This window comes from Agelaius tricolor, unplaced genomic scaffold (assembly GCF_023055355.1).
Source record: "Agelaius tricolor isolate 1412-34295 unplaced genomic scaffold, bAgeTri1.0.p SCAF_7, whole genome shotgun sequence".
In the NCBI taxonomy this organism is placed as follows: Eukaryota; Metazoa; Chordata; class Aves; order Passeriformes; family Icteridae; genus Agelaius; species Agelaius tricolor.
This window is the reverse complement of record NW_027269267.1, coordinates 3,946,997-3,971,760: the sequence shown is the minus strand read 5'-3', so window position 1 is coordinate 3,971,760 and position 24,764 is coordinate 3,946,997. Positions and strand designations below refer to the sequence as shown.

Here is a 24,764-nt window from a genome sequence, read left to right as displayed (position 1 = left end):
TTTGGTAGTTTAAACTGGTGCAGAGATAATGGGAATTAAAGAGGAATACTCATTTAGAAAAGAGCATAAAAATATTTTTTTTTTCATGTAGTACTTTACATTAGGTAAATGAACCCATTAAATTTAGACACAGGGAATGTTCCTTTTCCTCTTTATTCCTATTTACACACACACAAAACTATAGAATGTCATACTTTATGAAAGTCATTGATACCCTGTTTTAAAATATTGAATTCTGTGGGAAAAGCTGAAAGTGTATGGACTGAAACTCATTTTTCATAATGTTCTATGGCTACTGACAAGGTTCACAATAGTTTTCCCCAAGAACACTAAGTTGTTTCACTCAATTTTCTACCAAAAATGTGTCTGTACACCAGAATGAATATTTATCAAATGAGTCATGTGTGCAAAAAGTCAACTCAAAAATGAAGTTTTCAGGTCATGGTAACAAGGAACATGGGAATTTGTGTGAAGCAGAACATTTCAATGTTTTGTCCTGAAGTGACTTGGAGTTTGTTTTATATTGTATAATGTTTCCAAGTGGAGTGAAAAAAAAAGTAAAATTTTAATATTTTATTTAAAGAAAAAAATCTCTTGACTTAAAACAATTATGAAGAAGTTAATGAAAATTTCAAAGTTTGTCATTTTATTCCAATTTAAAGTGAGAAAGTATAATTGTAGAATTCCCAATGAAGAGGCTGCTGTGGCTGCTTTGTTCAACCTGTTTGTGTGGAAGTGAATTTGTTGTCAGTCAGGATGGGCAGAGGGATGGAGCAGCTCTGCTGGGAGGAAAGGCTGGCACAGCTGGGATTGTTCACCTGCACAGGAGAAGCTTTGGGCTGAGCTCAGGGTGGCCTTGCAGGGCCTGCAGGAGCCCCAGGAAAGCTGGAGAGAGACAATTTCCAGGGCATGCAGGGACAGCACCCAGGGAATGGCTGCCAGTGCCAGAGGGCAGGGCTGGATGGGATCTTGGCAATGAGGAATTGTTCCCTGGCAGGGTGGGCAGGGCTGGGATGGAATTCCAGCCCTGGATCCCTGGCAGTGCCCAAGGCCAGGCTGGACACTGGGGCTGGAGCAGCCTGGGACAGTGGGAGGTGTCCCTGCCATGGCAGGGGTGGCACTGGATGGGCTTTGAGGTCCCTTCCAACCCAAACCATTCAGTGATTCTATGAATTTGTCTGAACTCAACAAAAATCTGACCTTAGTTTCCACCCCCAGCTTAAAGGTTCCTCTTTCTGCAAACATTCAAAGATCCCAAAGCCATGGAATTGTCCAGAATAGGCAATGCACTTACAAAGGGCTCTGGTAATAAAATGACCTGTATGCTTCTAAAACAGCTGGGGGAATTTTTGATCAAAAAACCCTGAGAAATATTCAAACAGGACACAATTATGCTCTTAGATTCCCAAAACACAATCCTTGTCCCTGCCATGTGACTTACAAGGATCTCAAGGTCTGAATCTGCTGATTTGATCAACTAAATCCTATCAAAGTGATACAGTGGGAATTGAAATTACATCATCACTTCAAGTTCTGAGTCTGTTTCTCATGCAAAAGGTAGAAAAAAAACCCATATGAACAGATTATTCAGTCAATCAGTTGCATACAGTGGCACACATTTCAAATTTGAGAGGGGGTTGCAGAGCAATGGTTTTGATGGTAGTGGATGAAAGGCAAACCTCACCCTGGTTTTATCATCTCCAGTGCACCATAAACTCCCCACAACAGGCAGGTCCTGTGGCAGAAATGAGTGATTTTTTTGAGAATCCGTTCCCCAGGAGATTTAATGGGATATAGAGGCAACAGAAGTGGCTGCCTCTGCCAGTCCAACCCGTTGCTGATGAACTGCAGCACAAAGACCTTTTTTGTGGGCCAGTGGGACAGATGAGCTTGAGGGCATCTGTTGGGAGTTTGAAAGAGGTTTGGAGGATTGCAAAGAGATTTTTTTACTCCTTCATTACAAAACTGTGCCTTAAAATGCATAAAAAATATATATACTTAATATTTAATATATATACTGATTATGCCTTGTGTAGATAGAAGATCAGGCAGGAACATCATCATATAAGGAAATTAGTCCATTACTATTTAAATATCATTTTTGTGGGTTTTGCTGTCTATGACAGGCTTTTTCCCTGAGCTGAAAATCTCTGCTTTGCACTAGATCACATTTTACATTGCAGAGCACACAAATGATCTGCACTAGTCAGGAGCAGGGAACCTTGCTCTGAGAAATGTGGCACATAATTATGGCCAAGCATTTTGTGCTGTCCATATCCCTGAATGCCAGATACATTGCAGCTATTCAGTATGCAAATCCCTGCTTCCCAAATCATTGTTGCCTTCAGCACTCATTATCTAATCATCTTTCCACACTACACACTGAATGAACAGAAGCATATTTCAAAGCACAGAATACAATTTTCCTAATGCATGGGACTGAATAAACTCCTGTGACTGCCTTGCACAGATCAATAAATTCCTTCCTAAAGGTTCAGTGAGTGGTGGGGGCTCCTGGCAAAAACAATTAGTAGTGAATGGTGACCTGGAATGCAAATATACCCCTATCAAATCAGCTTGGATTGATTCACCTGGAAAGAGAACAAAACAACATAAATTCACACTCAAAAGTGTCTCTGGATTGGGTTTTTCTGTGCATGAACCATTTAAAGGTCTTTCAGCACAGATTTGAAAAAGACACACCTGAAATTTAGATCAAAAAAAGTTGCTGTTTCATGTGCAGGAAGTATTTCTGAATTGTTGCCTACAAATTGACTTGCATTCAGTAGGAAAAAAATAGTTAAACTTTTTTTTTTTTTTTCAGTGAGTTTAGGGGAAACAACTTGACTTTGGATATGTGCAATTAATGTGTAACTTTCCATTTTCTGTTCAGGCTCCAAAGAAGCACTTGCAGAATGGAATCATCCATGGGTGCCAGATAAGATATTGGGAATACAGTGCAGGGGGAAATTTCCAGTTAGTTCAACATCATCAGCACTGACACCACAGGGGACAGTGAGGTTTTACCCCGAATAACCTGAAAAAATTCACATATTTCTGAATTGTTGCCTACAAATTGACTTGCATTCAGTAGGAAAAAAAATTAAAATCAAACTTTTTTTTTCCCAATGAGTTTAGGGGAAACAACTTGGCTTTGGATATGTGCAATTAATGTGTAACTTTCCATTTTCTGTTCAGGCTCCAAAGAAGCACTTGCAGAATGGAATCATCCGTGGGTACCAGATAGGATATCGGGAGTACAGCGCGGGGGGAAATTTCCAGTTCAACATCATCAGCATTGACACCACTGGGGACAGTGAGGTTTATACCCTGAATAACCTGAAAAAATTCACCCAGTATGGCATGGTGGTGCAGGCCTGTAACCGGGCTGGGATTGGACCTTCTTCTCAGGAAATCATCACCACAACTCTTGAAGACGGTGGGTCCTTGGCAAACAACTCTCATGGGACATATTATTAATTTCATTCTTATTTTTCTTAATTTTATTCTTTTATTTTCTCCTTTTTATTCTTATTTTCTTATTTATTCATCTTTTTATCTTGTTGCATTTCCTGTTTGATTAGTGATGATGAAAGTAGGGATGATAAAAGACCATTCTTTAGGTAGAAAGGTGCCTGCTCAATGAGCTTGTCTGATTTTCATTGCAAGGGTGAATTTATTTTACCAGGTAAATAAAAATAACTCTACTAATGTGATATATCCTGCTGTGAATGACGTTGACTGAGATAAAAAGTTTCATTAAGAAGCCAAATGCTCTGGTGTTCACATATTTGCAATTGTTGTGATCTCATCGTTGCTCCAGAGTGGTCTCATCATAGTTTTGAGAAGTGAAACTCTGAAGGGTGAGGCAATATTGTATTTTTTGTTGGATTACTTCTGTTTTCAAATGAATCTGCTGTGTAACCAGAGCTCTTGTACTGCACTGTCTTGTACATCTTAAGAGAGATGTGTGTTTTTTCAAGGATATCCAATGACAGAAAAATCATTGCTGTTTCAGGCAAAATTCACCCTCTCTAATCCAAGGAACAATATAGATTTTTTTTTTTCAAACTGCAAAAAAAGTACTTCTCAAACAATGAAAGGGAGTCCTCTAGTGGAAAAAGAGAATGATCCCATATCCAAAACAAAGAGTTTAGTATTTTAGAGGAGTATAACAGCAAATAATAATCCTAAAGGCCATGCAAGTCAGATTTTCACCTACTGTAAATCAACATCAGAGTCCTGAAAACAGTGCCAGCTTGGAATCTGACTTCTGCATGGACAAAATGGAATTGCACACATCTAAAATCCTCAAGAGCCACACATTTTGAGGCAGGCTATTAATGAGAGACTGATAGCTTTTTTTACTCTAAATGTTTCTAGTCTTAGCCTGCTGCAAGACCCCAAAATTCAGCATGCTTACACAGACATATATTTTATATTATAATAAATGGGATTTTTTTCCCTTCAGAATACAGCTTTTCTTGGAAAAAAAGAAAGATGCTTGCTTCTCTTGGAAATGTTTTTGGTTGTCACTCAATTTTGGGTCCCTCTTAGAATTAAAGATGCCACGAGCTTTAATAGCAATGCAAGTTACTAATACTGCTGTTTTGATTTGGCACTAAATGGCCAACAGAAAATGCCTTAGATTTGTTAGATTTTTTCCCTGTTTTTTTATTAAATATCAGCAAAAATATATTATGACCATTTTTCCTATGTTTTTTAAAGGTGTGCCCACTTTTTTCTCTCTCCACCAAATCAAAGGGACATCAGAATTGTCCACAAAAGTGCAAGTTTGGCTGCAAAATTTAAAAAATATATATATTTACATTGCTTACAGAATGTTCTACACATTGCAGTGTCAGAACACAATTATATTTCAAAAGAAGCAACAAAAAGCCTATTAAAAGACAAGTCAGCAAGTAGGGAACCAGTACATCAAAAGCCATTCCAGGGAAAACAGCTGCACTTGCAGAAACATGTGGATTGTAGCAAGAATAAAGGATTTGCATTGTTAAAACGTGTAATGGTAATTAAATATTGTGTGGTGGGATAGAGGGGAAAGTAAAGAATAGCTAAAAGATGAATATTGAGTTGTTTTCATTGTGTTAAAATGGCGAATCTCTTCTTGTAGTGCCCAGTTGCCCTCCAGGGAATGTGCAAGCCACTGCCACGTCCCCAGAAACCATCTCCATTTCCTGGTCAACACTGGCAAAGGAAACCCTGAATGGGATCCTGCAGGGATTCAGGGTTATCTACTGGGCCAACCTCTTGGATGGAGGTGAGGAAAACCAACCTCTTACCTAGTAAAAAGCTGTGTGTGGCCTTTATATCATTTCCTCTCTGGTGTGAAGGCATTTGACTCCCTTTTCTTTTTGGTTTAGAGAAAACTTTATCTACCTGTGAGGGAGCAGGTTTTCCTAGAGGCTGAACAGAGCAGCAAAGCTGCCTGGAGGAACCTCAGGGAAGGCTCCCACCATGGGTTTGCAAAGCTCCCATGGTGCCCAACAGAACCTGAGCAAATTTCACCTCAGGTACAGAGCCCAGAATGTTGAGGGGTTTATTTTGAAAGAATGGTGACATGGATCTAGAACAAACCGGCCCAAACCTGATTTTCACTATAATTTGGTTGGTTATCTCTTTGCCTACTCGATATGTTATCACTTATTTTTTCATAGGATGCATTTCCTCTCCTGAGGAAAAAAGAAGGAAAATTTTTTGCTGAGGGCAAAAGAAGGAAACGTCTCTGGGAAAAGCTTGTTATTTCCATGCTAGCTTTTTCTGTTGTGTGTTTGTACTCTTAGCATAATTCCTGGGGAAATAGGCTCCAGAGCAGAGACTGAGTGAAAGGATCAAAGGAGAATTGTGATGCTTTGCTAATCTGCAATTTATTGCGTGATGATAATTCCATGTATGGTCCTTTCTTGTAAATTAAACAAATTAGTAGGTTTGAGATGCACATGACTCTATTCCTACTTGTGGATTTTTCACAACTGCCTCCCTTCTTTTGCCTTCATCCAGCAGAACCACAGCTCACTCTAACCTGCAATTTTGCAAATCCTAGTCTCTGTTAGCGTGGAAAAGGGAATTTAGAGTGGAAATGTGACCCAGAGGCCCATTGTCCCTGCTGGTAATGGTAGCCTCAAAAATATTTGGAAATCAACCACCAATTCATTTAAAAATAAAGATTAAAAATGTATGAGAAGCATACAGAAAAAATGTAAACATGTAGGGCATAAAATTAAATATTTGCAGTGACGCTTGTAGTTTTGGATCAGATCATGTGTGGTTATTATCACATCTAAGCTCCTATGTGATGTCTCACAACATGATGAAAAAGATGATGCTCATGCCATGCTTAAAACTGGATTTTCTTGATTTATTCAACTTTATTTGCCGCCCTAAATATGTTTAAAGCTCTTTTTTGCCATATGGGTTGTACTTCTATGCTTGCAGAAAAAAAAAAAATTAATATGAAGTGCATCATCTTTCTGCAAGTAAATCTGATTTTACTGTCTTTAAATCTATTGTTAGCCACTATTGCTGCAATCAAGTGCTTTGCAGCATCACTTGCTGCATATTTTAAAATAAAGGGGACATTTTCTTCACTTTCCTTATGAGAAATGGTCTTTCTCATAACCAGAAAATCTTTATGAAGATAACCAACATTCTCATTTTTTTTTCTTTAAGGGATGTTTCACAATAATCTCTTCTTGTTATCTGTTCTTTATGAAAAATCTCATAACTTGTAGAATTTCTTCAATTCTCTTCATCATATTTTTTTTTTAAATTGCAAAAAAAAAAGAGTTTGAAAATGAAAAATGGGTCTGCTTCAAGTGGGAACAGGTCAGGACATAATGGAATTAATTGTAACTCATTACAATTCATTGCTGTTCTGTAATAATGAAGCATTACTTGTCCGGGACACCCAAGATTTCCACAGCAGGTACCAACACCTGGAAGAAGAGTGAACTTGGCAATAACTCCACTTCCTTTTTATTTCATTTTATTTTTTAGAGCTGGGAGAGATAAAGAATGTCACTACAACCCAGCCATCCCTGGAGCTGGATGGCCTGGAAAAATACACCAACTACAGCATCCAGGTGTTGGCTTTCACCCGAGCTGGGGATGGAGTGAGGAGCGAGCAGATTTTCACCCGCACTAAGGAGGATGGTAAGGAGTGGAAGCACCTTCCTTTCCCACTTCCAGGAATTGGTTGTTTGTTTCAGGCAAATATTTTATGTAAAAACGTGTCTCAGGCATGCAGAGATTGAAAACTCAGCCCTGGGGTGTCCTAGCCCAGGGAGGAGCTGGAGCTGCTGCAGAGAGCCCAGAGGAGGCTCCAGGATGGGCAGAGGGATGGAGCAGCTCTGCTGGGAGGAAAGGCTGGCACAGCTGGGATTGTTCACCTGCACAGGAGAAGCTTTGGGCTGAGCTCAGGGTGGCCTTGCAGGGCCTGCAGGAGCCCCAGGAAAGCTGGAGAGAGACAATTTCCAGGGCATGCAGGGACAGCACCCAGGGAATGGCTGCCAGTGCCAGAGGGCAGGGCTGGATGGGATCTTGGCAATGAGGAATTGTTCCCTGGCAGGGTGGGCAGGGCTGGGATGGAATTCCACCCCTGGATCCCTGGCAGTGCCCAAGGCCAGGTTGGACATTGGGGCTGGGAGCAGCCTGGGACAGTGGAAGGTGTCCCTGCCATGGCAGGGGTGGGATGGGATGATGTTTAACATCCCTTCCAACTCAATATCAAACCATTCTGATATTCTATGAAAATGGGAAAAGGAGGAGAGACTGTTCTGGAACTATCTCATATTACTTAGATCCCACTACGAATATTTTTTTCACTATACATATATATATATATATACACACACATATATACATATATGTATATTAATCCTCCAAATACCTCTTTCCTCAAAAGTAAAATAGATAACAAAAATGGCTTACCTTTATTCCTAGACCAAAGCATGGAAAATTCAATTCCTAATGCTGAAAGTTTAAGAAACTTTTAATCATGCACAGACACTGACACGTGAGATTCCATTATCACTTTATTGTAACTGTAACTATTATAATCACTTCAGGTTGCCTCAGTAGGATGCCATGCACTAATCTATTTCTGGAGCACTAAGTTTCCAAATTCAGGGGAGGTTTTGTCCCTAACCTTTTTTAATGCCTTGAAAATATTATGAGATGTACAAATGTATTTTTTGATCCCCTAAATGCTTTTGAAAAACTGGATCAAGACTTTTTATGGTACAGATAAAAATGCCCACAGTCCTCTCAATGAGATTACTTGAATAATGTTTAATTTGTAAATTCTCCTGTGAGTTATACAATATGTTTTCAAGGAAATTAGTCAGTGGATTTTCCTTTCTTGTTCATCCACTTTATTGGTCACTCATGAATATATGAATATACATGCCAGTTTTTTTTATTTGTAATAAGATTTACAAAAGTGACAAGAGAGCAGGTTCAGTAAATTAACTGACTTGATGAATTCTGTGCTTTTTTTCCAATAAAAAATTATGTGAATAAAGTTATTAATTTTTTTCCAAATAAATATTAAGGGACTCATACTAAAATTTCCATACATTGTAAGGTCACCTGGCCCCAGCTGTAGCTGTATCCAGGGAATGCAGTAAATGAAAATTGCTCAGCTCTAGACTTGTGTGTCTCAAACACTGAACATTCTGATATCAGCCTAAGGTCCTTTAATAGTTACTTTGGAGCATCCAAGTCCTGACTCAGATGCTCTTGGGACACCTAATGCTTGGAAGTAGATGGATTTATTTCAATGAAAAAAAAAATATAAAATCTAAAATGTAAGAGAACTGCAAAACACATGCTGCATTTTCAAGTTACTTTTTGTCGAGTAGATCCCAGCATAGCAAACCTTCCCTGAATTCTGTCTGAACATAAAGGCTCTCAGCCCTGAGCCTTGGGAGTGGGACTTAATCCACCAGGAGCCAGGAGTAATGTCCCACACTGTCCCCAGGAGCTTGGGGACAGGCTGGTCTTGGGGATATTATCTTGTTCGTGTCAGAAGCCACAAAAATTTTTCTCCTCCTCCTTCTCCTCCTTCTCCTCCTCCTCCTCTTCCTTCTCCTTCTCCTTCTCCTTCTTCTCCTTCTCCTTCTCCTTCTCCTCCTCCTCCTCCTCCTCCTCCTCCATCATCTCCTCCATTGTCTTTGTCTTCTTTTCTTCCCCCTAGCCCAGCCTCATTTGCTCATCCCAGTTCTTGGTGGTGGCTCTTTTGCTGTCTGCATCCCTGGGCTCAGAGAGGCCCTGAAGAGGGGAGCACATTGCTCAGACTGTGTTTGGAGCTGTGCAAAGGCTCATCTCTCACCTTTAATCCTCCTGGCAGCTCAGCAATAACTCACCCTGGGACAGCCTGATCAAACTTTCCAGAGATTTTCTGATGCCTCACACTGGTTCCATTAATTAAATCTTTTGTCCAGGAAACTAAATGGAGAGGTGTTCCAGAAAATACAATGGTTTTATATTCAGCTTCAGCTTCACAACTTTTTACTAAGGGCAGGAAAGGTTTTGAGTGGAATATACAGAGACCTGCAGTTAAGCATAAGCCAAACCCAAAATCCTGGATCTAAACATCCTGAAGGGTGTGGAAGTTAAAGAGGAAAAGAGCATTCACATTGGCAAACTCTGTGCACCAGACAGGTGCCTCATTCCTCAGAAAAAGGGACATTTCTCCTGTCATTTTCTAAGGAAAATGTTCTGTAGGGGATTTTTCAGTAGGACTAATTCCAGTGCACTTTAAAATTCTGCCCTGAAGTGAGTTTAAGCATTTCCTTGGCATGTGAAATAAATTAGTTGGAATCCTAACAGAGCTTAGACCTGGAAACTTTCTATCTCTGCTCCCAGACCGTCTCTGGCTAAAATTATGACACGAGCTATTCCACCCTCCTCTAATAAAATCTGGAAATCTGGGGTATTTTTAAGTGGCTGCCAAGCCCTCCACATCATTACTGCTATGAGGCCATATCTGATCAGTAATTCCTTTCTCTTTTTTTCTTTTTTTTTTTTTACATGAGAGGAAACTTTTCTTTGTAAAATCAATGGTGTAGCATTTTCCACTGCTGCTGGAAAACCCAGTCAGGGCCTCCTGTGACTTCTCTGTTGGTGTTCAGCTAAAGACATCAACCCAAAATTTCTTCAGCAGGCTTGATATCTCTAAGGGTAACCCAGCAAGTGAATCCTGTATGGAATGCCTTGATCCTTTGATTTTTTTATAATGTTTGATACTGATTTTAGACACCAGAGGTCAGACACTGCTGCTGATCAGCAAAGGAAACGGGAACAACTCAAGCAAATAATAGGAAAGGAGCTTTCAAGAAATGAGCTTTCCTTTCAATGTGACCATACTTATGGGGTTAATCTAGCTTTTTCTCCTCCCTTTCCTGAGAGGTGACTTCAGAAAAAATGCTGCTCTTTTCAGAGTTCCTCCTGATAGAAAAAATAAGCCAAGAAGAAATGTCCAATTTTTAAAAATTCATTCTGGTTTTGTCCATTACCTTTTCCGCTTTACAGTTTTTAATAAGCTGCTCATCCTCTTCACCTGGAGATTTGATTTAATAAACCATTAAAAATTAAAGCAGCTCTTCCAATTCTTTTCCCTGCTGTGATCAAAATGCAGTTGGAAAAGCTTCTCTGTTTTGCAGCAAGAGGGAGCGTGTGTCACAAATTCCTTCTCTGCTCCCGTGCTGCAAATGCAACATGAGCAAACTACGGTTGAAACAAGGAATTTGCTGCCTGAACAAGCCTGGAACATCACCCAGCACCGTGGCTGGCAGCAGTGCCCTGACCTGAGAGGACACAGAGACCCCAGAGCCCCCATGCCAGGAAAGCTTCCTGCAGCTGGGAATTTGGTCTGGGTGTCTGTCAGAGGTGGCATCTGGGCTGGCTGTGCCACAGGAGGATTTTAGCAGCAGTGCTGTGCTTCCAGCTCTCTGGCATTCAGAGCCAGGCAAAAGCTGCAGCAGGAAGGAAGGGAAAATAATGCCAAATCCCTCTGCCAGCCCCAAACTCTGCCTGAATCCAAAGAGATTTCCCTCCTCTCCTTCCTCTCACTGGACACCAAGCTTCCTCACCATGGGCATGAGAGGCCCAGACAGCATCTGGCAAGCTTTATATTTGTTATAAATGATTAAGCAGAAATCCAGCCAGGTGCATGATCAGTACTCCTTGGAGCAGAGCTCTGCTTGACTTTGTTCAGCTGATGAGGGTGACTGGGCTCTGAGATGAAAAATTGTCCTTGATGACCCCTTAATGCACTTTTTTTTCTAGTGGTAAAGATCTCCAATTTTATATTTTTGACTAAGAAGCAAAAGGCATAGAATAGTAAATGTTCCCCTCGGGAAACTGGCAGGATTTGATAGAAGTGGTGAGCTTAATATGAGGCCAGTTCAGAGTAAATTCACGTGTGGATGTGTTTTGGCTGGCATGGATCTGCATTGTAGGTGGAATATCTACATGAACAAACAGGCAGCAGTCAGGAGTTGAGTTTATTTTGCTTTTTCTAAGCGCAGCCAGCAATGGAATAGTCCCATGTCGTGCAGAATTAAAACCCTGTTACAGAACAAGGCTCAGATTTCTGATTTATTTGCCGTATCACTCTTTAAATGCCCCACAGTCTGTGCATTTGCCTCCCTGCTGCTCAGTACTGTGAAGAAAAATGGTGATAATCTCTCTGCTTATGAAAAGGAGAATGAGAAAGTTCCTGGAGCTCCTCCCCATTATCTGGCACATCTAAATGCTGGTTCCCAGCCCTGTCGTATCAGGATAATTGCCTGCTCTGCTTTAGCATTTCACTTGCACTGTCAGGAATACAAAGTGTTCTCCTCCACATGAAAGCAGGATGCTATTTCCGTGTTTTTCAAAGCCTTGCTAGCTGGAGAATGAGGCCATCTTTGATCTTAAATTTGCCACATCTGCTCCCTGGCAGACTGCAAAGTTGTTTAGAAGCAGTCCTCAGCTTCTCACCATAGTTTTAGCCCCAGTGATTATGGGGGGGAGGGAAAACGGATCTATGGCATTGTGCAATAAATTCAGTTTGTATTTCTGGGAGCTGTGGGAGTCAGTGTGCTAAATAAAGGTCCAGGGAGAATTCAATAAGGCAGCTCTGGTCTCCTGATACTGCTGGCTTGTAATGACTGAAGGCTGAAAGGCTGGGGATGCAATGGCATTGAGGGAAATTACCTTTAGTTTGCTTAGCAAGGCTCAGGATTTTCCTCTCCAGGATCAGGCAGGCACCACATTGCCCAGCTATTGAAAATGCAGGTCCACCAGCGAGGGGAGAGAATAATGCATCTGACTCCATGGTCTCAGAAGGCTAATTTAATTATTTTATTGTACTGTATTATATTAAAGAATACTATACTATACTAAAGAATACAGAAAAGATACTTACTGAAGCTAAAAAGATAATAATGAAAACTCGTGACTCTCTCCAGAGTCCTGACACAGCTTGGCCCTGATTGGCCAAAGAGTGAAAACAATTCACAGCAGAATCCAATGAAACAATCACCTGTGGGTAAACAATCTCCAAACACATTCCACATGAGCACAACACAGGAGAAGCAAATGAGATAAGAATTGTTTTCCTTTTCTCTGAGGCCTCTTGCTGCCTTTCAGCTTCCCAGGAGAAAAGCCCTGGGCAAAGGAATCACATTCAGGGAATGTGAATGCCACACCCAACCACAACTTCTCCAGATGCCCAAGGAACCCAGTTTAGTAAGAAATCTTCAGTTGATGCTGAGATAGCTGTTGTGAGGTCCAGGGAATGGGTTTGACCAATGACTTTACCCTCTCAACAGGGAGCAGTGGGATCTGTGGAGCACCAGATGAGATTCTGCAGGATTCCTTCCAAGGAAATGTAAACACTTCCACACACACAGTGGAATGACACCCAGCTTTCATGTGCACAGCCCAGCAGTGCAGCAAAAGGAGGAATAAAAAATGAGTATTCAGAATAATTTTGCCAACTCTGCAAAAGCTGCTGCCTGACTCCAGTGAGGTGGAGGCGTCCTTGGGTTGAAAATTTTACTAAATGGCTTCCTGAGTTTCTTTCTAGCCCCTCTTTCTGCTGGTCTCACACCAGACAGCAGCACAGCAATGACAAGGAATGTTTCCCACATAGGCCCAATGACTGGAAAATGCCAGATGAATTCTGAGTTAATCCCTCAACACTCGACAGCCATGACCAATTACCATCAGAACCTGTCCCTATAGATCACACCCTAATTTAACAATAAATTGCATTAACCTCATCCATCTATTTGCAGTGATTTCCAGAAAACATTGCTATCCATAAAGGAATCCTCCTGTGGGTTAGGTAATTACCCTGGAGAGCCAGCTTTCACTCCTCAGCAGCAGGAGCAAATAGCATTTCTAATGAGCTGGGTATAAATAACAAGTTGGATGCTGTCAAGCATCAATATTTACTCTGCATTGGATAGAGCTGCTAACTGAATTAGCCCCTTTGCAGTGAGGGGCTGGGTTTGCATGCAATTATCATCATGACGTTCTCACTTGATGCCTAATTAGCTCTCTCAGCACACTATAAATAGAAAATGCACATCCAGAGATGTAGCTCTGAGTGGTGCCTGTCAATTTTCTCACATATTCCAGGACCACCTATGCAGATATAAAACTGAGGGTCTCCTCACTTTTTACACAAAAGATGAGCAAATTTACATCCCAGGCTGGCTGACTTCTCTTTATGGGCAAAGTTCTGTAGCAGCATAATATCTGCTTGCTTAATTGAGGTAGAACAAAGATTCAGAATTTATCTACAAATATCAGGACAAGGGATTTTGTAACTCTACTCCACAACAACTGTTTTCTGTGAAAGTAAAGCTGATCAAGCATTGCAATGGCAATTGTACTAGAAATTTTAATATTTTGGTACTTTTACTTGAAAGCAGACAAAAATATCAGATTCCTCACAAAGCAGTAGTTCTGTAGAGAACAAAGTCTAGAAAATAGTTTCATTTTGACTTTAATAACCTATGTAGCAATTATCAATACAACATATCTATTTTAATAATTTGCCATACATATTGACCACACTCAGTGCTAAAACATCTTTCAAATTATTTATTTTCACCGTTTTTTAAATATTTTCAAATATTTTGACATAAGGTGTTATTTTTCAGGAAATTTTAAACCCATTTATTCTGATATTAAATGTAGCCCTTTTTTGGTTTGGATACAAGCTTGTGTGTAATGTGATATTCCAGCATGCAGGAAAATAAATCTAGCAATTTTGCACATTACTAAAAGAGTGTTTCCAAAGCTGGAGAGCATCATACAGTGTAATGTGTGTTTGAAAAACAGCATATGTTCATGAAATCAAAACCTTTCCCAACATGCAGGGCTGCAAAGGGATGTAGTTAACATTACACAGCCAGATTTTAGCATTTCTGAGCTGAAGCTTTTTCCACTGGTTTTAAGCAGGAGGTCTGGGGGTTTTTAGCTATTTCTCTGTGATAACTTTGTATGATATGTATTATGTAGCTGCTGTAATTAGAGAAATAGATATTCTGCAGTGCCAATGAGAGAGGTCTGAGCTGCTGAGGGCAGGGCGAGGGACGAGGGCTCTGTGAGGGGAGGTGTCTGCTCACACATCGTGGCACTCGCTGGCCATGGGTCACATCAGGCAGTGCAAACTGCTCATTTACCCTCCACTTCATTAAATTCACACCTCTGCTCTGGATGTCCATTCAGCTGTCCACATGGGCATTATTTATAACACTTTGGCATGGGTTGTGTGTTCAAAGCTGGCCATTTATTATAAAGTGTTTTTGGCAATTTCTGTGACCACAGACAAGATATTTTCACGTTTGCATTTGGATTCAAACTGAAAGGGGAAATTTAGGCTGGATCTGGGGAAGAAGTTCTTTACTGTGAGGGAGGTGAGGCCCTGACACAGGTTTTTCAGTGGATGCCCCATCCCTGGAAGTGTCCAAGGCCAGGATGGATGGAGCTCTGGGGAACCTGGTCTAGTGAAAGGTGTCTCTGCCCATGGCAGGGGTTTGGAAGATATTTAAGTTCCCTTCCAACCCAAACCATTCTTGGGTTCATTCTGTGATTTTATACAGGCTGGAGGAGATACTTCACAAAAGTTTAACCATCAGTGGCAGGTTCTGCTTTGGGACCCTCTGAAGAAGAGTTTCTCCCCCAAACCTTCTCCCTGGCATGCTCCCTAACACAGAGTGTCCATCTCAGCCATGGGGGCACAGCCACCAAAGCAGCACGCTCCCCTTTTCCTCTTAACTCCTCTGTTACTCTGGGATGATGGAATATCTGCCTTGGGCCACTCTAACACTCTTTGCTTCTCCAGTTCCAGGTCCTCCTGCTGGAGTTAAAGCAGCTGCCGCCTCGGCCTCCACGGTTTTTGTGTCCTGGCTGCCTCCCCTGAAGCTGAACGGCATCATCAGGAAATACACCGTGTTCTGCTCCCACCCCTACCCCACAGTAAGTGCCACAGCCCCTCTCTGCAGGCTGACACACAGCATTTGCAGATACCACTCCTTGATCTTCTCCCTGCTGCTTCCTCTCCTGCCCTTTGCTCACCCTGAGCAAGGTCAAAAGGAGATCCCTGGAGCTACAGAGAGAAGTGAGAGTGGAGTTTGGTTTATTCCACCTGTCAGGTTTTTGTTCAAAACCTATTGCACAAATAATTTCAAAACATACACTTGAAGTGGAGTATTTTCCAAGGTTTGGTTGGTTTAGAATATAACAAGTTGCATTTTCCAGCAGCAGCTGCAGGAGCCCCATTGCAGCTGGAGGCGTGTATTCATTTACCCTGCTTCCATCTAAGTTCCTGCCTTTTTGCCTTGAGTATTCATGTGTGAAGGAACATAATGACTTACAAACAAACATATTTGCTTGTGAATAGGCTTATTTATGCCTGGAATATTTGCCCAATCTAGCTCTATGTGCTTTTACTTGCTGAGAAAGTGACAGGAGGAAATTTGAATGGAGTGTCAGGTTATCTTTCTTCCTGTCTGAATCACAAAGAAATTCAGCAATCTTTAAGCACAAGGGCCATTTGCTCTCTCTAAATGTATATTTATTTTCATGTGGTTTGAAAAGGATACTTATTTATTTTCTATCTGAGGTTTGGATTTAGGTTATATCCAAGGTCTGGATTTCAGTTTTAAGCAGGACTTCCCACCAAAGGTAAAAAATGCAATCTTGGTTTGATAGGAAAGGAAAATATTGTTCCAGAAATTTCCAAAAGTGCTTCAGGCATGGGGAAATTTCCCTTTCCCCAAGGCAGGGGGTTGGAACAAGGTGATCTTTTAGATCCTTTCCAACCCAAACCATTATGTGATTCTCTGATTTACGTTTTGGGATTACTCTCTCCTAAATCCATTAATTCATAATTGCAGCAAACCAAACCCTCTTTTGCACACTTTTAAATGTAAACTATCTGGAGATTTTCCACCACAGTTCATACATTTCTATGGCACTCAGTGGGTTAAAGAGGTCAGAATTTAGAGGACAGTTCTGAGTGGGGATCAGGAACTTCTCTGGGGGCTTGGAGAGAACACCAGATGGTGCTGCTGCCTTCTCCACATGCTTTCCATGCACAAAGCTGCAGTGCTGCTTCCTGGGGCTTTGCTAGCAACGTTTTTTCCTATATTTACATCCCCAAGAAAATAAGCATTCTCAGCTAAAAATATTATTCTCCACCATGTGAGTCTCTCATAGACAAAACTTCCCATTTTATGGTTACCTTTTGGAGCACCTCAGAGATGGACAATGACAAGAACAGTTGCTTTTTCTTGCTGCTTTTGGCCTGAACAGAATCTTACTGCTGTATTTTTGTGGTGTTCATTATGCAGGGGTATGTATGAACCATCATGGAACCATACCTTAACCCCTGGTAGAGGCATATGGAGGTTTTTTTGCTTTTTATTAATTGCTGATGTGTGCATGGATAGTTCTGAAAGGTGTCCCTGCCCCCAGGACAGATGATCTTTAATGTCCCTTCCAGCCCAAACCATTCTGTGATTCCATTCTCCTGCTGTTACCTTCATGCAGGTGTGTGTACATAGAAATACATATGTGCACACACAGATATGTGTATAAATATGTTCAACGTGTATCTGTGGGTCCCTGTCCCAGTGCTCTGCAGATCAGCAGGAGCTGGGGCTTGCAGGGATCTTCTGTAGCAGCCCTGTGTGCTGAGTGAGGCAGGGATCACACTGGGGGCTCAGTTTCCAGAAACCAAGTTGGACATTTTTAAACAAATGCAACCTCTCAGGACATATTTAATATAGGACACGCTCCCTCAGCTTTATTTCTAACAAAAAATGCTTTGTTGTCTTTTATTCTGAGATGGATTGTGAGCTAAAAAAGCTGTTTTATTCAGAGCTGCTTTGCAGTGAATCAAGCCTGCTGCAGAGCTGCTCAAATGCCAGCACTGCTGTGCAGATACACTTAATATATCCAGGGAAGTTCTTGTTTGATTCACTGCTGGCAGAGACAAGTAGCTGACAGAGGGAGAGGCCTTAAATTAGGGTGAGGAGGAGAATAAATAAAAGACCTGTGTCTTTATCATCTCCTCTGCCACCATAAGTAGCAAGTGCTGTAGCTGCAGGTATGGAGCCCTAAAAACTTCATCCATCAGCCACAGCCCTGGCTGCAAAAGAACTTTGCTAAAAGTCTGCAATTCAAGCAGAAAAGCAAACTCAGTTTTCAGGCATCAGTGAATAGAAAGAGAAAGGGACTGGGGTAAAGGTAAATTTATGGGGAGGCTGCATTCTTTGCAGGTTGTATTTTATTGCTGAGAACAAGTCCATGCAATAGACTTTGGACAGGTTAACAACAGTCCTTTACACAAAAACACTGCTTTGGTGCTTAAGTCACCAACAGGAAAAATAATTAACTCTGTTGGTCGTATTGTGCATATTTTTATTACAAACATAATACTTATACAAGCCTGACATATTATAAAATGAAGATTTGCTGCCTCTTGCACTATTCAGTTGGCTTTGCAAAGGCAGAAGCTTTTAAGACTTCTGCTGCCTCTGTATAGAACAAAAAGCATTTCCTCTTTAAATATTTTGAGCCCTAAGGACAGTATTTGCCTGGGATGTTTCAAACCACAAATATGATTGATGTGTGAAAAATGGAAAAGATTCTCCACTGCAGTCTGTTCTCTGGCCAAGATAAAGGGCAAGCAAGGATCCAATTTCACACTGTTTAATTGTTGTGTCTATAGTAATCTAAAGGCATAATTAGGCAAAACTTTCTCTTTATTATTCTGAAAATGTAGGAAAAAAACCTACAGAAATATGAGACTTCATGGATCCTCCATTCTTCAAATATAAGAAACAGAATGTGGCAGAATTTAAGTTTGAAAAATTATCCTTTGTGCTAACTCACAGGCTATGTTCTTGCTTCTCCCCTCTTCCTACCACGTCCATGTCCAACTTTTGGTAGGATCTGGCTTCTTAGCCACCTGTAAAGGTCCCATGGTGGCCAGATTCCTTCTAAGAGTGATGATTCCCATTGCACCAGCAGGATGCTCATGGCACTCCTCCTGCCCAGGTCTCAGGGAAGTTCTGCCACTGCTGTCCCACCCTGGCAGGGGGATTTTCCCCCATGGTGCCACCCACAGGGAGCACAGTTTGAATCCTAGCACAGAAATTAGGCTGGTTCAGTTCCTGCTGAACTTATCTCCTTCCTCAGGAGGCTGCTTGAGCTCTACATGAGCACTGCCTGGGCTTTTCAAGTGCAACAGAAAAGGAGATTTGGGGGTTTTCTGAAGAAAAAAAAAGACAAAAAAACCTCCCTAAAAACAACCACCGACCTCTTGTTGCATTCAGGTCAGTACAATGCTTAAGGAAGAATCAATGGGATTAGATTAAATAAAATTTAGATGTCAGAAAGTGTCTGGAAAAGGTGGCTGTGACACACAGGTTAGCCAGCCTGGGAAATTTTGATCTCAGAACAGGTAAAAAGGATCTCCTAAAGAAGCAGGAGAGTGCTGAGGGCAGGAGAAGGAAGATTAAGGATCAGAATTTCTTGATACAGGAAAGGATGAGAAAGTGCCTATGCACAAAGACAGGGAATTTTTGATATGGGAAATTCTGATCAGCTGGAGAAAAGTATTACCATGAGATCCTGGTCAAATATTGAAGCTGGGGCCCAGATTGTGGCATCTCCACATGGGGAAATCTTCAAGACTTCACTAGACCTGTCCTTGAGCAACTTGATGCAATTAAACTTGCTTTGGGAAGGGGGTTGGACTGGGTGACCTCCAGAGGAACCTTCCAACCTCAATTTTATTATAATAAGGCCTTTTAGTTGCTCAAAATCTGTATACAACAAGGGAAACCAGACAGTGGTAGAGTTAATGTGCAACCCTTGGAGGAGAAGAGACACATTAAATTGATACCAAGATGTCTCATAATTTAAAAGTCTCCTATAAAACTTGTATGATATTTTAGGCCACTGGCAGGACTCTTTGTCTTTTCCATCTGAGCACTTTCTATGCACAGTCTCCCAAACAAGTTCTGCTTTTAGCTCTCACTATCAGGAAATCAGAGAGTGGGAGTGAGGTCACCTTATTTCACATCTTCACTGAGTTCCACATGAGTGGAGGAAAGACAAGAAACTGACTGTGTCCTGAAAAGGAAAATCACTGAGAAAGGAGAATGGTCTCCATTTATTATCCTTTTATAGTGCACTCCTACTTACATGACTCCTTTCCATTAATCTCCAGGCTTTCTATGGAGGAAGCATAGAGTGATGCACAAATTAATGACCTGCTTTGATGGAAACAGCAGGAAAATCCTGTTTAATGTGTTTGCTGCTATTAGTGAGTGACCCACCAGCAGATCAGCAAAACCCAAACAGCAACAACAACCATAATGAGCACACTTTCCTAATCAACAAATCAAAATAGACTTTGGTATGTGTATTTCTGACTGGGGATGCCATACTCTTTATTGACACCCAAATGATTTTGCTGGTCTGTATTTTCGCAGCTCTTTACCTTACTTTCTAGCACAAGGACCCAAAGATTGGCAAATATGACAGAAATTTGCAAAGCATACAGGTATATATTTAAAACTCTAGATTTCATAGAAAAAGTACTAGTTTATTCTCTGGTCTTTAATTCTGACAGTAGTTTTGAAATGTTGGTTGATGAAACTGTTGTTTAGCTGTGGTATTCTGCTGAGAGATGATTTGTCCCTCAAACCCACCTTTGACTGAGGTCTCAAAAGACCAGAAGCCTGAGGACTGGAAGGAGAAGAAATTCCAGAAGTGTTGAATGAGATGAATGGAGTGAGAATATTCCTGCAAAGATCCCAGATGAAGCTGTCATGCTAAACTGGATCATCTGGATGAGGAACCATGGCACAAAGCAGACCCCAGTGCTGAAATAGGGGCAATGATGAGGAATTATCTCATAGTGCAAACCCTACAGTCAACCCCAGGTACCTGTGTTGGAAAGAGTCTTTGAAAACTGTGATCTACATTTCTGGGCTTCTCCAAAGGGTGTAGAAAGATCCAAAAGCTAGAAGCCCAGCAAAGATTAATGTTGGCCTGGAAATATTTCTGTGAAACAGTTCTACTTGTAATAGGTGGTAGATGAAGAGGTGCAAAGCAGTGATGGAGAAGAGAGGAATGATCTTATATTTGGCCAAAGCCCAAGTCAAAACTTGAAAACCCAAGTCAAATTACGTGAAAACATGATCAATACTGGAAACTGACCAACATCTGAGGCAGACAAATACTGATCTTTTTGATTTGCTTCTTTTACTGTGAGAAACATATTCTTAAGCCTGTTAAACTTCTAGATTTGTTTCATTCTTTTGCTTTTATTTAAACCCACTAAGGGAAAATATATTATATTATTTAACCAGCATACAGAGGAGTCTCTAGGGTTGCTGTGTGGAAGAGCAGAGTAATTGCTGCTCTTGGTCTGTAATTCACAGACTCTAAGTGGTATTTAATTAATCTGGCTTCAGTCACCTTGAATAGAGTCACAAATACTTATTCTGGGGTCATCAAGGATTTCCTTTCATTAAGGGAAGAAGCTAGATGTCTGTAATAAACTGGATAAATCTCCTTCTGAAAATTTCCCTTCTCTTTGTTTAGTCTTGAGAAAGTATACATGCTTATCTTAAACCAGCAACATAAACTAGATGTGGAAGTATATACAATTATCTTAACCTAGATCTTAAAACAATCAGCTGTCATAAATTCCCATCATCCAGGTGGATGAGGGATTTCAAGAGGTTTTCCACTCAATTCTTTCAGGCAGACACAAGTTTTGTCTTGATTTTTCATAGGATGTGTCTAAATTCCAGCTTTGGGTTTGCATCACACTTTCTGATCCTCATTTCCTCTCCAGATTAAAGACTTGGATAAAAGAAAACTTTGGAAAATAGAGTTGATGCCGTTATAAGGCAGAAATTATTTGTTGTTAAATCCTGAAGAACTTTCAGTGATTAGAATGATGCTGAAGGTTTCTTGGAAAAAAGGGAGAAGTAGCTGGCAGAAGTTGGCTAAGTGGATAAAGTTACTGTTGAACAGAAGTTTATCTAGAGTCAGCAGATTCTGTAAGGTTGAATTTTAAATATATGTTCATTGATTTGTGTATTACAAGCAGTATTTATCACTGTATCTATATTGCATTTTTTACAGTGTGAAGATATTTATGCTTATTAATTCCTCTGTGCTTTATTTAGCATAGAAATAGTGCATAATTTGGGAGTTATTTTAAAACCTTATATTGGACAGTATTTAAAATGTGTCTGTTTAATATACCACGTGTTCTATTTTTAGCCTTTTTGTCGTTGTTTCACATCTTTGGTGCCAGCTCCCAAACACAGTGCATTCATTATTTTAATTGCTTTGTCAACTTTACATTTTTTACCTCTCTTATTTTTGTCAGAGAGCAGACCTCAGGAGGGGATGCGACAGAGTATAAATTGATTCTGAAGATGTGCTGCTTTATATGATTTTTAAAAGGTCTCCTTGTAAAGCCCTACCAAAACAAATTTGATATTGATTTTTTCATAAACCTCCCTTCTTGTCTCACCACCTCGTCTCACACCCAGGGATATCAATACACTCTGACAATCAGTCCTTGGTGTCCTGACCTTCCTGTGGTCACCAGCCCATGACACCACGGGCTGCTTCCCTCCTCAGGGGGCTCAGGGACTCTCCAGGAGGTGCTCCAAAGGGACAGGCAGGTGGTGGACCCTAAGTGAGCTACCTGGAAGTCCAGACAGTGGGTTTACTTCCAGCTCTAGTACCTGGAAATGAGAATTCAGGAGCAGCTGAGGGAGTTCCAGGTGTTTATCCTGGAGAAAAGGAGGCTCAGGGGGGACTTTCTGGCTCTCCACAACTCCTGGTGGGAGGGAAGAGCCAGGTGGGGGTCAGGCTCTGCTCTGAGGACAAGAGGGAAGTGACCTCAAACTGTACCAGGAAAGGTTCAGGTTGGATATCAGGAAGAATTTTGTCATGGAAAGGGTGCTCAGGCCTTGGCAGGGGCTGCCCAGGGAGCTTTGCAGTGCCCAGCCCTGCAGGTGTCCCCTGCAGGTGGCACTGAGTGCTCTGGGCTGGGGACAAGGTGCCCATGGGGCACAGCTGGGACTCCATGGGCTGGCAGGGCTTTTCCAGCCTTAGGGATTCTGGGATTCTTTGGATTGGCAGGATTTTTCTGCCAGTGGGAAGGCAGGGACCTGCCTCTGTTCTTCCCAAAATTTCATCTGAAACTTTCTAACATTTTAATTCCACAATTAAGGTGGAAAAAAAAAAATAAAGTAACAATGTTATATGGCAGCTGCATTCACTTTTGTGAACAGCTTCTGTTTCCAACAGTTACCTTCAGTAATGCTGAGTGAAAAACAGATGCCACCTTTCAAATCATGAGCCAACACCTGAACAGAAACCATTGTTAGACCAAAGAGGAAGCCACTGGAAACCATGGTCCAGGATCAGTGGTTATTTGGAGCTTTGTGAGTCTGTCCATCTGTGAAAGGAAGGCAAAAGCCAGGAGTCCTCAAGAAAAGTACAATTTGTGACCTCAGGCAGACTTTCACATCTTTAGGGAGTTCACTGAGAGGCCACAGCAGTGCTCTGTCTGTTCTTCTCAGGGATGCAGAGCTTGAAGTTCATTCTCTATAAATACAGACATTGATTTTTTTATTACCCCACTTCGCTTCCAGGTAGAAACAACTTGGTGCAGCTCCCAGTACTGGATAACTTGTGAGTCCAGGAGACTCTAAAATGTGATTTTTAGAATAAAACATCTCAATACTCTCTGCCCTTGGAGTTCTGTGTGGAATTTTTGGCCTCTCACATCGCAAAAGGACCTTGAAGTGGTGGAGTGTGTCCTGGGAAGGGTCTGGAAAACAAATCTTAGGAGCAGCAGCTGAGGGCACTGGGGTTCTTCAGTCTGGAGAAAAGAAGGTTCAGGAGGGACCTCATTGTTCTCTACAACTCCCTTCAAGGAGGTTTTAGCAAGGGTTGGTCTCTTCTTCCATGTCCAAAGTAAAAAGATGAGCAGAAATGGCCTAAAGTTGCACTTGAGGAGGTTCAGATTGGATATTGGAAATGGAAATTTCACTGAAAGAGTGGTCAGGCCTTGAAATGATCTACCCAGGGAGGTTTGGAGTTACAATGTTAGATGGCAGCTGCATTCACTTTTGTGAACAGCTTCTGTTTCCAACAGTTGCCTTCAATAATGCTGAGTGAAAAACAGATGCCACTTTTCAAATCATGAGCCAACACCTGAACAGAAACCACTGTTAGACCAAAGTGGCAGCCAAGACACTTACTGGAGACCATGGTCCAGGATCAGTGGTTATTTGGAGCTTTGTGAGTCTGTCCATCTGTGAAAGGAAGGCAAAAGCCAGGAGTCCTCAAGAAAAGTACAATTTGTGACCTCAGGCAGACTTTCAAATCTTTAGAGAGTTCAGTGTCTGTGGGAGTGCTCAGGAGGATCTGGATGTGGCCCTTGGGGACCGGGTTTGGGGTGACGCTGGTGGGGCTGGGTGATGGTGGGACTTGAAGTTCTCCTCCAGCCTCGATGATTCTGTGGTTTCCAGGAGCAGCAATGCCTGAGGAAGGGCAAGGCAGACAATTCTGTGATGGAGCTGTACAAAAAGATGGAGATCATTGTGTTTTTCACACAGAATTGAAGACTTTAATTATTAATGAGGCTCAGTGCCTGTTCTAGGCCTCGTTTGTAGCAGTGATGAAACAGGGCCCAAGGAGCAGCCCCTGGCCCCAGCAGGATGTGATGGTGACTGATGTCAGCCTGCACTGCTTATCATGAGCCCTTCCAAAGCAGAATTGTTTTGAAAAGAGCTATTTAGAGCACCACAAAACTGAGTTAAAATCAGAGTGGATCACTGGGATGGAGTGCTCCACTCACTGCCTGGCTCTCTCCCATCTAGCAGTGGAGCTGAGCCCAGAGGAGGGATGTTTGCTGAGAGAGACCCAGCTATGCAAACACCATTTCACTGATTTAACTCAGGCCAGATGGAACAAACTCAGTGCTGTTCTGTGGGAGGCTGCAAAAAAATCCAGTGGTTCCTTGTTGTGGGCAGGAGGGAGCAGCCTCAGTGTCTCTCCTGAGCCCTCTCTGCTCACTGGCTCCATTACTGCCCTGGCTAATGAAATAGAGAGGCTGCCTATTAAATTAGCAGGGAATACCAGGCTGAGAGGGATTGCATGTACACAGAAGACAGAAGCACAATTCA

General features: G+C 41.6%; 1 protein-coding gene across 3 annotated transcripts in view; it reads left to right on the top strand.

The window, feature by feature from the left end:
* DSCAM (DS cell adhesion molecule) overlaps positions 1-24,764 on the top strand; it is a 479,690-nt gene that overhangs the window by 374,812 nt on the left and 80,114 nt on the right. For 2 of the 3 annotated variants that reach the window (XM_071430161.1, XM_071430162.1), the window contains exons 17-20: positions 3,199-3,439; positions 5,135-5,281; positions 7,018-7,173; positions 15,368-15,501. In XM_071430161.1, coding sequence (XP_071286262.1) covers positions 3,199-3,439; positions 5,135-5,281; positions 7,018-7,173; positions 15,368-15,501 — 678 coding nt within the window. Of the gene's footprint in view, positions 1-2,893; positions 3,025-3,198; positions 3,440-5,134; positions 5,282-7,017; positions 7,174-15,367; positions 15,502-24,764 lie in introns of those variants that run through there. The other variant, XM_071430163.1, reaches the window with a different exon arrangement.